Source organism: Salvelinus alpinus, chromosome 1 (genome assembly GCF_045679555.1).
Source record: "Salvelinus alpinus chromosome 1, SLU_Salpinus.1, whole genome shotgun sequence".
NCBI lineage: Eukaryota > Metazoa > Chordata > Actinopteri > Salmoniformes > Salmonidae > Salvelinus > Salvelinus alpinus.
In genome coordinates this window covers 82063356-82076729 of record NC_092086.1, presented here as the reverse complement: position 1 = coordinate 82076729, position 13374 = coordinate 82063356, and the positions used below count along the sequence as shown (strand labels likewise).

The window sequence follows — 13374 nt, the reverse complement described above, 5'->3', positions numbered from 1 at the left end:
ATGTAAAGCCTACAGGCAGAATCCTTCGTCTTTGACTCTGACCTAAACCTTGAGCTGCATGTAAAAAAAAAAAAGTTTAAAAAAAGGTTGTTCAGTCCTGCTTTTATAATCTAAGAAATAAAGCTAAAGTCAAGTCTTATCTCAGTCACTGATCTGGAGAAACATATCCATGCTTTTATTTCCTCATGCCTGGATTACTGTAACTCTTTCTATACCTACCTGTCTTAGTCAGAAATCAGTCGATTCACAGTTAGTTCAAAACGCTACAGCTCTTACTAGCTCGCTACCTTTTTGAGTTTGGATCCCGCGTTGCAGTTGGCATCAGTTGCTGGGACCGCTGCTATCGGTCCGGGGATTCTGCTGACCAAGGGGTCTGATGAGCTGCTTGGCATAGCAGCTAGCCTAGATGCCACTGTTAGCTGCCTATCAAGCTAGCGGGGTTTCCTTGAGGGCTTGAACGCAGCCCGCGACGGGGTTAGTCATTGTGGCTGGGACCGCGGATTGTCCCGGGCTTGTGACTGCTAGATCTCTGCTGCTTGTTGCTGTTTCCATCTTCTCTCTGACCTGAACTGTCTGGAACTGCCAGGAGTAACAGCGTAACCCACGTTGCTACCACAACAAAGACCAAAGCTGGAGGGAGTACCGTTGAGGACCGTTGAGGACAGTGCTGTCTATCACAGGTGAAGGGTCTTTTAAACGAAAACAAAAATAGTTCAAGAAGCAGTTGTTACAACAACATGACAATAGCTTCAAGTGTTGTGTCCAAATACTTGTGAAGTCAACTAATAAAAGAATGGACCAGAGAGGTCCAGGACCTGAAGAACAGTTTGCACTTCTCCCAGGATCAGTTCGATGATTTTAAACAGGAAAACGGCAAGATGACAGCACACTGTAAGCCATTGAGAGAGGTCATCAGTTCTGTATGTGAATCCAAGATAACAATGGTGGATAAATCAGATTATCTCGGAACAACATTGTTGTGGATGGAATTGCAGAATCTCCACAGACCTGGACAGAGTCTGAGAACAAAGTGAGGGAAATTGTTTGAGAGAAACTGAACATGGACCACAGGAAGATTGAGGTGGAGCAAACCCACAGGACTGGAAAACCCACCACCTACCCAGGCATTGCTTTCATCCACTATGACAGGCTCATTGTCCACCCTTCCTCCCAAAATCCTGGAAGGGATGAGAGTGCCAAGCCTATGGGTTTGTAGTTTCAACCCTGCAGCACACAGTTACACACACCATCTGATTAATGGACCGCTGAATGTTTTAGTTTTTTTCTCTTGCTTTGTTTGTTATTTTCCATATGTCTATCTCTGAGAAGCTACCCCGGAAAAAGCTGAAAATAGCTAATATTGGAAATAAGATTCATGAAATCAAAAACTTGCTAATATCAGATAACGTTAATATATTAGCCATTTCTGAAACTCGCTTAGATAATTCCTCTGATGATACAGCAGTAGCAATACAAGGATATAACATACACTGCTCAAAAAACTAAAGGGAACACTTAAACAACACAATGTAACTCCAAGTCAATCACACTTCTGTGAAATCAAACTGTCCACTTAGGAAGCAACACTGATTGACAATAAATTTCACATGCTGTTGTGCAAATGGAATAGACAAAAGGTGGAAATTATAGGCAATTAGCAAGACACCCCCAATAAAGGAGTGGTTCTGCAGGTGGTGACCACAGACCACTTCTCAGTTCCTATGCTTCCTGGCTGATGTTTTGGTCACTTTTGAATGCTGGCGGTGCTTTCACTCTAGTGCAGCTCAAATGTGCATGTGTCTGCTCAAACGGTCAGAAACAGATTCCATGAGGGTCCGACGTCCACAGGTGGGGGTTGTGCTTACAGCCCAACACCGTGCAGGACGTTTGGCATTTGCCAGAGAACACCAAGATTGGCAAATTCGCCACTGGCGCCCTGTGCTCTTCACAGATGAAAGCAGGTTCACACTGAGCACATGTGACAGAGTCTGGAGACGCCGTGGAGAACGTTCTGCTGCCTGCAACATCCTCCAGCATGACCGGTTTGGCGGTGGGTCAGTCATGGTATGGGGTGGCATTTCTTTGTGGGGCCGCACAGCCCTCCATGTGCTCGCCAGAGGTAGCCTGACTGCCATTAGGTACTGAGATGAGATCCTCAGACCCCTTGTGAGACCATATGCTGAAACATGCACATTTGTGGCCTGCTGGAGGTCATTTTGCAGGGCTCTGGCAGTGCTCCTCCTGCTCCTCCTTGCACAAAGGCGGAGGTAGCGGTCCTGCTGCTGGGTTGTTGCCCTCCTACGGCCTCCTCCACGTCTCCTGATGTACTGGCCTGTCTCCTGGTAGCGCCTCCATGCTCTGGACACTACACTGACAGACACAGCAAACCTTCTTGCCACAGCTCGCATTGATGTGCCATCCTGGATGAGCTGCACTACCTGAGCCACTTGTGTGGGTTGTAGACTCCGTCTCATGCTACCACTAGAGTGAAAGCACCGCCAGCATTCAAAAGTGACCAAAACATCAGCCAGGAAGCATAGGAACTGAGAAGTGGTCTGTGGTCACCACCTGCAGAACCACTCCTTTATTGGGGGTGTCTTGCTAATTGCCTATAATTTCCACCTTTTGTCTATTCCATTTGCACAACAGCATGTGGAATTTATTGTCAATCAGTGTTGCTTCCTAAGTGGACAGTTTGATTTCACAGAAGTGTGATTGACTTGGAGTTACATTGTGTTGTTTAAGTGTTCCCTTTATTTTTTTGAGCAGTGTATATAGAAGAGACAGAAATGCTTATGGGGGAGGTGTTGCTATGTATATTCAGAGCCATATCCCTGTGATGCTTAGAGAAGATCTCATGTAAAGTGTTATTGAAGTGCTGTGGTTGCAGGTTCACCTGCCTCATCTAAAGCCTATTATTTGGGGTCTTGCTATAGGCCACCAAGTGCTAACAGTCAGTATCTAAATAATGTGTGTGAAATGCTTGATAGTGTATGTGATGTAAACAGAGAGGTCTGCTATTTTGGGGACTTGAATATTGACTGGTTTTCATCAAGCTGCCCGCTCAAGAGGAAGCTTCTCACTGTAACCAGTGCCTGTAATCTGGTTCAGGTTATTAATCAACCTACCAGGGTGTTTACAAACACTACAGGAACTGTTTAAAGGTACAGTCAACTTAGTGTATGTAAACTTCTGACCCACTGGAATTGTGATAGTGAAATAATCTGTCTCTAAACAATTGTTGGAAAAATTACTTGTCATGCACAAAATAGATCTCCTAACCGACTTGCCAAAACTTTAGTTTGTTAACAAGAAATTTGTGGAGTGGTTGAAAAATGAGTTTTAATGACTCCAACCTAAGTGTATGTAAACTTCTGACTTCAACTGTATATAGAGCCATTATTGCATGGCACTCCCTTCCATCTCATATTGCTAAAATGAACAGAAAACCTGGTTTAAAAAAACAGATAAAGCAACACCACACAGTACAATGCCTCTCCCTTATTGACCTATATACTTTGTGTGTATGTATTGATATGTAGGCTATGTGTGCTTATGTAGTTCTTTCCTTGAGCTGTTCTTGTATATTAATGTTCTGTATTATGTCATGTGTTGTGTATACCTTGGGAAGAGTAGCTGCTGCTTTTGCAACAGCTAATGGGGATCCTAATAAAATACCAATACTAAATACCGTACCTTTTAATGTATATTTCAATGTATGATTATAATTAGCTATCTTGTTTTTGTTTCTTTGTTACTACTTTTATTTTATTATTCTATGATGTGAAACACTTTGTTATTTGTACTGAAAAGCGTCTGGTTTGGTCTGGAGGGCGGTGGGGGGTGGGGGCTCAGTCTGCCAGGTTGGCGCGTCAAGAGCTCAGCAGAGATTACTTGGGTGAGTGAACGTTGGCATTGGCCATGTCCTGCTTGCATCCGGTCCACACCAACTCTCCCCTCTTTCAGAGGGCCACCATGCCAGGAAGCAGGGCTTCATTTAGGAGGGTTGGAGAGGAGGACATGTTGCACATTAGTCTGCAGCCCAGAAAGCCCCATAGGAATTGGCATGACTCAAGTATATTTATTCACATTACCAACTGAGATGTAACGTGTGAAGACACTACTTTAAGCTTTATGATTAATTTAATATGTTATGGCATTAAGTTCCATCACTAATGCTCCACCTCCACACATGTTTTCTTGGTTAAAAGCTCACATTAGTTTGAATTGATTCTCGATTCCTCATGAATAAGTTGTTTTCGAACTGCTGATTGATTTTAACAGCTTTCTAGGCCAATTAAACCAGTGTATAGTTTGGTTAGTGTGAAGTCTTTTCTTCAATCTTTGTCACAGTTAAGGCCACATAATGGACCGGTCATATTGTACACTGTAAGGTCTCTTACCATCATGTTATGAGTTTTTTTACCTGTTAAGGTTATGTTCAGGAAGCTGCTCCGCTCAAAATGTCTTTCTTGTAATCTCCCTCTCCCTTCCCCCCGTATTTCATCACCCATTGCTTTCACCCAACTACAACGACGGATTGAATAAATCCAGATTAAGTGTTGAAGCTGATTATTCTTTTTATAGCGACAGGAGTCTGTTGAGGACTGCCAAACCGAGCAGCTCTGACTGTCACGCCAGACTCCATTGAAGTGGTCCCTATTACAGCCTTTGGTTAATGACCCTCTCGCAACATTGTACATCTCCCACCCTTATTTGTAAGCACTCTCCTAAATGAGTTAATGGGGCTATTTGGTCTTTGATGCCCGAAATGTCCTTTAATTGATCACTAATGTGAATCATCGATTAAAGCCATGTCTTTTCCTGTGGGGTTGCCTCTTGATTACATTTGGAACACACAATTCTCTGTGAACCCTGGTGGATATTAACGCACACTCATCTGTTATGTCAGCTGGTAAACCAGCATAGTAATTAAGTAGTGTGTGAGTGTCCTCAAGCTGATGAACAACATTACTCATCACTTGAGTGTGCCTTAAACCTTCACATACATACAAAAACCTGCACAATGGTCTAAATTTGAATCCTTCAGAATTCAGTTTTTGCCTGACATGACGTGGCCTGCAGCAAAAAAAAAAGTGCCTTCAGTCAATCATGTACAAAAGCTCAGCTGTGGTGCTGCTACATGATGTAAAAATATAGACTAACATGCTGACTAGACCACAGACCACAGTGCGCGAGCATTGCAAAATAAATGTGCACATACATGTTATTCAATAATTTCATCCAAACTGCTTGCGCGTGCAAGCAGTTTGGATGAAATTATTGAATAACATGTCATCGGTTTTTACATGCATACTAACCCACATGGGTGGTTGAAAGATGAACGAGGAGAGATTATTCAAAGAAAATTAACTAAAAACGGACTATGTTTAGCGTTTTATCTGGGTATTAATTGTCAGAGTAGAGAACACACGATTTTGTATGACTCAAAATGGGTCAAAATTCTACAAAGATCCAGCAAAAAAAGGACCATATGCATTTCAGGTAAAATAACAACCCAATGTTTATCCCCTGGACACATGAGCTAGCAACAGCAAGCTAGTTAAATGTCCATGAGTGTTTCATGTGTTTCGACCTGTCCTCAAATTCATATAGTTGGTTCACAGTTGGTTTTGGTATTTTAACCTGCATGAACGCATCTGGTGGGGATAGAGACAATTAACATGTGCACGATGGTGCGCTCGGAGATACGTTTGGGACCGGTTTGGTCAAGGTATAAGCAGCTTCTCCACATACCATACCATATGTGGTCCCGTGTGGCTCAGTTGGTAGAGCATGGCGCTTGCAACGCCAGGGTTGTGGGTTCATTCCCCACGGGGGGACCAGGATGAATATGTATGAACTTTCCAATTTGTAAGTCGCTCTGGATAAGAGCGTCAGCTAAATGACTTAAATGTAAATGTAAATATGTGCTATGTGGAGCACAAACTTTTAACTTATTATGTCTGAAAAGCTGTTTCCGAAATTCAGGTGGGATTTGTGAAGTGTTCTTGACCTATAATGCTTTTAAAAAAGGTATACATTAATAAGTAATGATGATTAATGTTTTATGATGCCAGAGAACAGATAAATGGACATCTGACTGCACACCATTCATTCCACCTGGACGGTGAAATAAAAACATAGCAATGTTTCCGTTTCTCTGCTTGAATGTTAACAAGGCCCTCTTCCTTTTCTACTATATTTGATTAAAACGCTGTAGCTTGCCATCTGTATTCTCTATCTTAAGAATGCTTGATGCACTTTACAGGGTGTTGGCATTCCTTTAAAGGAAAACTCCACCCAAAAACTATCTTTTAGTATTTGTTGCATGTCAGCAATTGAGAAATGCATCAAATGGGCCAGATTTCTGTATTTTGAAAGTTACATATCTTGAAAATGTGATTACTGACATGCAAAATATTGTGGGAATATATCAGCAATGGCCTAATGAAAAAAATACCAAAAGATAGATTTTGGGTGGAATTTTCCCTGTAAATACTGGCCATCATGCACATACATGGGCATATGTGCATATCACCACAGGACAGTTGGAGGGCTTGATTAAAAAGCATCTTGGGTAGTTAATTAAATATGGCTGTTCTATTGCCAGGGCTTGACAGGTGGAGGCTGAAGACACTCGAATTAAGTCCCCTGGATCTCTAGGTGGAGCAACTGGAGCCACAGCACACACACCTGAGGGCAGCTGCCAAATGGGCCTACACACACACCAATGGTGAGAGTAACAACCCCACAAAATGTTTGTGAAAATTGGTCTAATTAAAATCCATCCGGTTGCAGAAGTGGTCAAATAAAACCCTTTAGACAAAAGACTTGGTCTAATCTTTATACATGATAATAGTCACCGTTAAGATACACATTTGTATACTACGAGAACAACACAGAAGATAGAGATACTGACACTTTTTACTGGTTTACCTAACCTGCAGGTTGGGGAAGAGCTGGTCATGGGTTTGTCTTCAGGGAAGCCTGGTGGACAGTTTGAACCACCCTGTCACAGGGGGCTGGCCAAGCATAGAAACACTTTCTAGTGTTTCTCTTTGAGACTAATTCAATATGGCCGCCAAACGTGGTAGTGTTTTATATACACCGACAACTGTCTAAGGGGTACATCATAGGTTGTGTCCCATTCTACCATCGAGCAGAAGTAAAGTGGTGTGTGCCCATCAATGTGAATGTGAGCACTGGTAAGAGTTTAGGAGGGTGGCTGTTGTTAGTTTGATCTGGCTCTAGCTCCCTCCGCCTTGCTCAGTGAAGACAAACCCTCTGAACAAAAGCCTTTCCATGCGCGACTCTTAAAGATTGATTATTGCTTACAGGAACAAAGCATTTTGTGTACATGGACACACAGTGCAGAGTCATGGAGAGCAATGGAGTGGCATCGGAAAAGGAAGGGCAGAGAGGGGAACAGACCTGAACAGCGTGGTCTGTTTCTATCAGCTGGGGAAGGGTCATACTGGCATGGGGGTTAAAAGGGAAGGGTCATATAGGCATGGGGGGTAAAAGGGAAGGGTCATATAGGCATGGGGGGGGTAAAAGGGAAGGGTCATACTGGCATGATGGGGTAAAAGGGAAGGGTCATATAGACATGGGGAGGTAGAAGGGAAGGGTCATACCGCAGAAGTGGATGAGAGAGAGAGGAACTATGGGATCTGTGAGCAAGCAAGGTTAGCTGGGGAATTATAGCATACACTTTTATGTTTATGGCTTGAAGGTTCAGCGTCTTATAAACGACTGCAGCGTTAGAGGACTGCGAGGTGGGGGACCATTTTGACATTTCAGTGGAAATGTGGCCCAGCATTTGAATTCCCATGTTCCCTTGTCACTCAAGCACTGCTAAAGTACACAATTCTACTTCTAAAGGTGTCACATGAAAAGTACAGTAGAGTGCTGGGGGCTGTGAAGCTTGATATCAACACAGAATATTGTTCCACCATCCTGCTGACTTTACAGTGGTGATTTTAAATAGTAGACTTATAAGACATACCACATGAATACCCTCAACACGTATACACACACCCACACATACGCCTGCACACATTCATACCTACATGTACATAATATGTGAATTTACGATAAATTCCAATAAGCAATTGGTGCCCCGTCCGAGGAACATTTAGGATGGGAAAGATGTGCGTTTTTTTTGCTCTCAAAAAGAAGCAGAAAGCTTTGAAAAAGCAGGTGATGTGGGTGGGACTGGGGATGAAGTTGGGGGGACTCGGGGCATTTGATAACTTATATATTTGACTTTCTGGTTGTCTTTCATAATTGGTCAGAAAATGTCAATTTGTGTGGTCCGCTGTTCCAAGAGTCAAAATGCAGGTGTTGCTTACGCAAAGGGAAAGATACAGAAGCATGGGCATCTTTCTGCCCGAGAGTCAGTGTGCATATCCACATCCTGCTCTCTCAGAGTGGAACACCAGGATAGAATGGTCAGATTTGCGAGGATACGGTGGATAGCTGATAAAGTATCTCACGATCAACAAACGCCTCCAGAATAGTGTGCCCTCCAGGTGTACTGCATCCAGAAACCGTTGTCTTACATCCACAGTCCAAAAACCCCATTACTGTCTCAGTCCTACTGGCCCATCTATGAAGGTCCCGGGAGAGCTCCATGTACATTCTACAACTGGAATACATTCTACTTTCTGGGGATCTTTCATGATGACACTGTCCAAATGGCCTTCTGTAAATGACCACCATGTTCTTCAATGGGGAGGCCACCAGGCGACCAATGGCTAGGTGTTTCAGGGTAGCAGTAAGCAATGACAGTGATTGGGAACTGACTGACTGGCTGGGGGTATTTCTCTGTGTGACTGTGGGTCAGTGAGGGGATTTGGCCACTCATACCCTGTGTCCTTGTCTCCTGCTCCTGGGAACTTAGTGGGATTGGGGAGGGCGGGGGGGGTTGTTAGGGGAAAAAAGTGTGGAAATGGCACAATGTGTTAGTAAGAGTTAAAAATGTCAGGAATGGCACAAACAATTTCTGTTTTCTTAAAGGTGAAAAGATTGGGAGTTTTTCCAACAGCAAGACTGAACTGTCTTTGATATATATTAAACAACAGTTGCCTGGGCCAGGAGAATGGAGGCACATTTTACAGAACCTAGTCATTGCTACAGTATATAGCATCTTCTATGGAGTTTCAATATAAAATAAACATTCACATTTGAAAGGATGGTGAGATTAAGATTAATTTACTATCTTTGTCAAACCAGAGATGAAGTCTTTGACATTCATCCTTCTTATGCTCTATTGTTGTTAGTGAACTTAAAAAGAAGGATAGTTGTTGGTTAAGTAGCCCCTGTAAGCGATATGAAACACCTGGGTCCATATTGTAATGGGAAGCTTAGAAAGGGTTTTGTTGACTGAGGCTCAAAATTCCCATAAACTTTTTCTTGTTTAGGGAAGGCACATGTTCTGCTGAGTCGTCTGAACTATCTTGGCCAAGTAAATCTGGCAACTTATTCACACCCAGCCTGTTTGGAAGGATTTTTTGTCAATGAGAACACATCTCGTGTTTAGTTCTATGTAAATGTTAACTCAATTTGACAGGCATGGCAAGGACTGACTAATGTCTGCTCTTGGATGACATCATTCCCTAAATTATAAATAGAATATAATTTCTTAATAATATCCCTTCTACCATATAATATCCCTTCTGCCATTATCCTCTATTGTACTCCCATCTGGAATACATATCAGTCTATATATGTTGGATTTATTCAGGTAAGTGACCACTACTTATAATCCTGTATTAAGTACTCCCATCTATGTAGATAGAGTGGGCGGATAATGTGTTTTCCATTATGAATCCGAAAGTACAGTACAGTGTGTGTTTGCAATACGGGTCAGGAGCAGGAATTGTTATTGCCTCCTGAATGGGGCTGTGTGGGTATGGGGAGGGGTAGGTAGATTGCCTCCTGAATGGGGCTGTGTGGGTATGGGGAGGGGTAGGTAGATTGCCTCCTGAATGGGGCTGTGTGGGTATGGGGAGGGGTAGGTAGTTTGCCTCCTGAATGGGGCTGTGTGGCTATGGGGAGGGGTAGGTAGATTGCCTCCTGAATGGGGCTGTGTGGGTATGGGGAGGGGTAGGTAGTTTGCCTCCTGAATGGGGAGGGTATGGGGAGGGGTAGGTAGGTAGATTGCCTCCTGAATGGGGCTGTGTGGGTATGGGGAGGGGTAGGTAGGTAGTTTGCCTCCTGAATGGGGCTGTGTGGGTATGGGGAGGGGTAGGTAGATTGCCTCCTGAATGGGGCTGTGAGGGTATGGGTGTGGAGCCAGTGTCCTGGATGAGGAACTCATGATGGATGGATGAATGAATTAATGACTGTAGTCAGATAGAAGAAGGGGCCGGAGATCGAGGAGCTAGTGAAGATTAGGTCACATCATCAGATTCTGCTGCCGTGGGGCAGGTGGGGCAGGGCCACCCCGGGCCTCCTCTCGGGGCAGCGCTGGGGGTAGGGCACACTATGGGTGGAGTGCAGCAGGCCGGGGAGCTCCCTGGGGGCACGGCCCCAACGCCGGGACACCCACCCCCACCTGGGGCTCACACACTCCATCCTCCGGGTGCGCCTCCCCGCGTGGCCAAACAGGGCAGCCGCCAGGGGCCATTGTCCGTCTGAGCTGGGCTCCTGGCAGGTGGGGACACAGGGTTTAGGCTGGGGCTTGTGCCTGGAGCCCTGGAGCCCCTCCTCTAGGCAGGGCAACCAGGCCGCCCCATGGCCCTCGGCAGGCATGAGGTTCTGGGTGAGGGCTAAGGAGGGGGTAGGGTGTGAGCAGGCAGGGGGGAGCCTGATCCGACCATCCTCTCCCAGCATGGGCCCCAGCAGGCCTAGGCTGGTTCTGTCTGTCAACGAGTCCGTGCGGTCTTCATAGCCCAGGTCGGCCGGAGCCGAGCACTGCTGCAGGAAACAATGACCCTTCCCCCCAACGTCCGTGGTGCCCCCGTCCTGGCAGCCCATCTCCCCTTGACCTTCCTCCTCCACCTCCGCCACTTCCTCTGCCTTTTCCTCCTCCCTCTCTTCGTCCTCCTCTCCCGGCGGGGGCGCGCGGAGGTCTCTGAGGAAGACCACAATGACTGAGATGTTGTCGCTGGAGCCGGCGTCACGGGCCGAGGCCACCAGCTTGTGGGCCACCATGGTGCTGTCGCCGCTGTTCTCCGTCAGGTGGTCGCTGACCACACGCACCGCCTCGTCGGGGCTGACTGTGTCGTAGAAGCCGTCGCATGCCAGGATCAGGTAGTCCTCCGTGCCGTCCAATGGGACGATGTGTTGGTCAGCAACGCCAGAGATGTAGGGCTTGTGCTCATTGTCGCCTGTCAATCACCAAGACAAAGAGAGATAAGAAACGAAGAAAACAAATCATGTATTCTATATATTGTCAAATGTTTCTCATTGAAGCACTTTTTTATAAAAACAGGAACCTGTTAAACCCTCAAAGAGCTGACAACAACATCATGTGATATTCAGTGCTGCTTTATCTGTCAAGTCCACAAGGCTATGCATCTGTGTTTTGAAATCATGGTTGAGAAAAACAAAGAATAAATGTTCATTTAACATTTAATAATAAATTATACATCTGCTGCTTGCCACCTTATCACCTAGACGTGTTGTTCGGCACTTTGGCCCCGATTCCAAACCGAGTTAAGAGCGTCTAAACGGAATGTTATAACCTTTTTATGCACTTTTCTCTCTTTGCGTATTCATGCTATTCACCTGCTATTCGTTCGGGATGGAAATCTAAGAAATGAACGTGTGGCAGAGGTGTGTCTACAGATACGCCGTATTCTGACCTTGACTTCATTCCATAATAATTCCACCACCTTTATGCGAGAGGAAACCATGAATAAGGTTGAGCGAATCTGCAGTTTCCAAGTGGAAAAAGCATCCACTTAATTTTTTATGATAGAAATAACATCATTCTCCATGCACTGTAATTTACAACTTGATAAGCGCTATTGATAAGAGCTAGGTAAATGAGTAATCCGTTTGGATAAGGGAATTGTAAATATAAATGACACTTGTTTATGGCAGCAAACTGAAGCATATCAACATTCCCACAGTAAAGTTGTTGAAATGCTGTGCCATTATGTAGAATTTTAATTGTACAGCCTTTTAACTTGCAGGGATGGGAACTATTGAATGGCTTAATTATAGGCTACCCCGACTTTCTGTTTCCTATTTCTATCATGTTAAATATTAGTCACTATCAGTATCTACAGTCAGTAGGCCTAATAACCACACATATTCAACTGCCAATTTACTGTTAGTTCCCTTCAGTTGGTATAGCCTACATTATCATTCCATTTAATTACATTGTTTAATTTACCTTCATTTGCTTCCTCTGTAAACGCCGTCACGGCCATGTGGTTGTTGCTGAGGATCATTAGTAACAGTTGATTGAGTAATTTTAAACACCAGTTGGTGCTGAAATGGAGACGAATATGCATATATTTAGATGGATTTCTTTTATTGATCCTCATTTCCTTAACCCGTTCTCTTGATGTATTCTAGTCTGTCGACAAAATAAAAGGTACACCGTATTTAAAGGGATGGCTTCAGATAAATGTACCGAAAACCCTATTGAATGAAAACTCCACAAGAAAAGTTCAGCGGTTGAATTACATTTATTCAGCGCGTGCAAGGGAACCACACCTGCAAAGCCCGTTACGGACCTTCATAAGGTACGTTTGAAACGGCTGAGAAGTGCATAGGAAAGGCGTGTGTAAGAATGGCGTAATTTTGGGTCCTTTGTGACTAATGTATTTATATATACGTATGAATATCAATAGCTGTCTTCTCTCCTCTCCTTCATGCAGCAGGAATTCAACAGTAGTTATGTAGCAGCCATTTGCTGTCGAGGAAGCGGTTGTTTTGATATCAGATTAGTGGAGTTTTAGGATTATGGAACAGCAGGTCACAGTATAGCTTTCTCACTAGCCACCACTAAAATAACTATCAGGAAATAAGACTAGACGCTAGCCTCAAGTTGCCTTGTGCATCAGGGTTGGGGGTCAATTAGAATTGAGGTCAGTTATTTCCATTTTTGGGGGGAAATAAAATCGAATCACTTCCTGAATAGACTTCAATTCGAATTGACCCCAACCCTATTGTGTATGTAAATGGACACAGTTGGATTCTAAGGCAGTCTTTACAGTGGATTCCAATGTCGAGGCCATTTGTTTTCAAGAGAACAACAGTATTGTTGTGATTGTGATGTTGTATTATTGGAGCTGTGAGATTATTCCATCTAATCCCATTAGGATTTTAAATACCTGCTGGGAAATCAGACTGGTCACCTAACCTAAAGTTACGTACATTTGTGTATGCATAAAGTTACAGGAAACCCTCAAC

General features: G+C 44.2%; 2 protein-coding genes across 2 annotated transcripts in view; one reads left to right on the top strand and one right to left on the bottom strand.

Moving 5' to 3' along the window:
- The window catches only part of LOC139531654 (E3 ubiquitin-protein ligase TRIM37-like), a 46716-nt gene extending 39960 nt beyond the window's left edge, over positions 1 to 6756 (top strand). Inside the window, exon 26 of the mRNA XM_071328313.1 lies at positions 6614 to 6756. Within this exon, the coding sequence (XP_071184414.1) occupies positions 6614 to 6620 (7 nt within the window). The 3' untranslated portion in view covers positions 6621 to 6756. The remainder of the gene's footprint in view (positions 1 to 6613) is intronic.
- A 77-nt stretch (positions 6757 to 6833) lies between these two features.
- LOC139531667 (protein phosphatase 1E-like) overlaps positions 6834 to 13374 on the bottom strand; it is a 67081-nt gene continuing 60540 nt past the window's right edge. Inside the window, exon 7 of the mRNA XM_071328332.1 lies at positions 6834 to 11336. Coding sequence (XP_071184433.1) covers positions 10411 to 11336 — 926 coding nt within the window. The 3' untranslated portion in view covers positions 6834 to 10410. The remainder of the gene's footprint in view (positions 11337 to 13374) is intronic.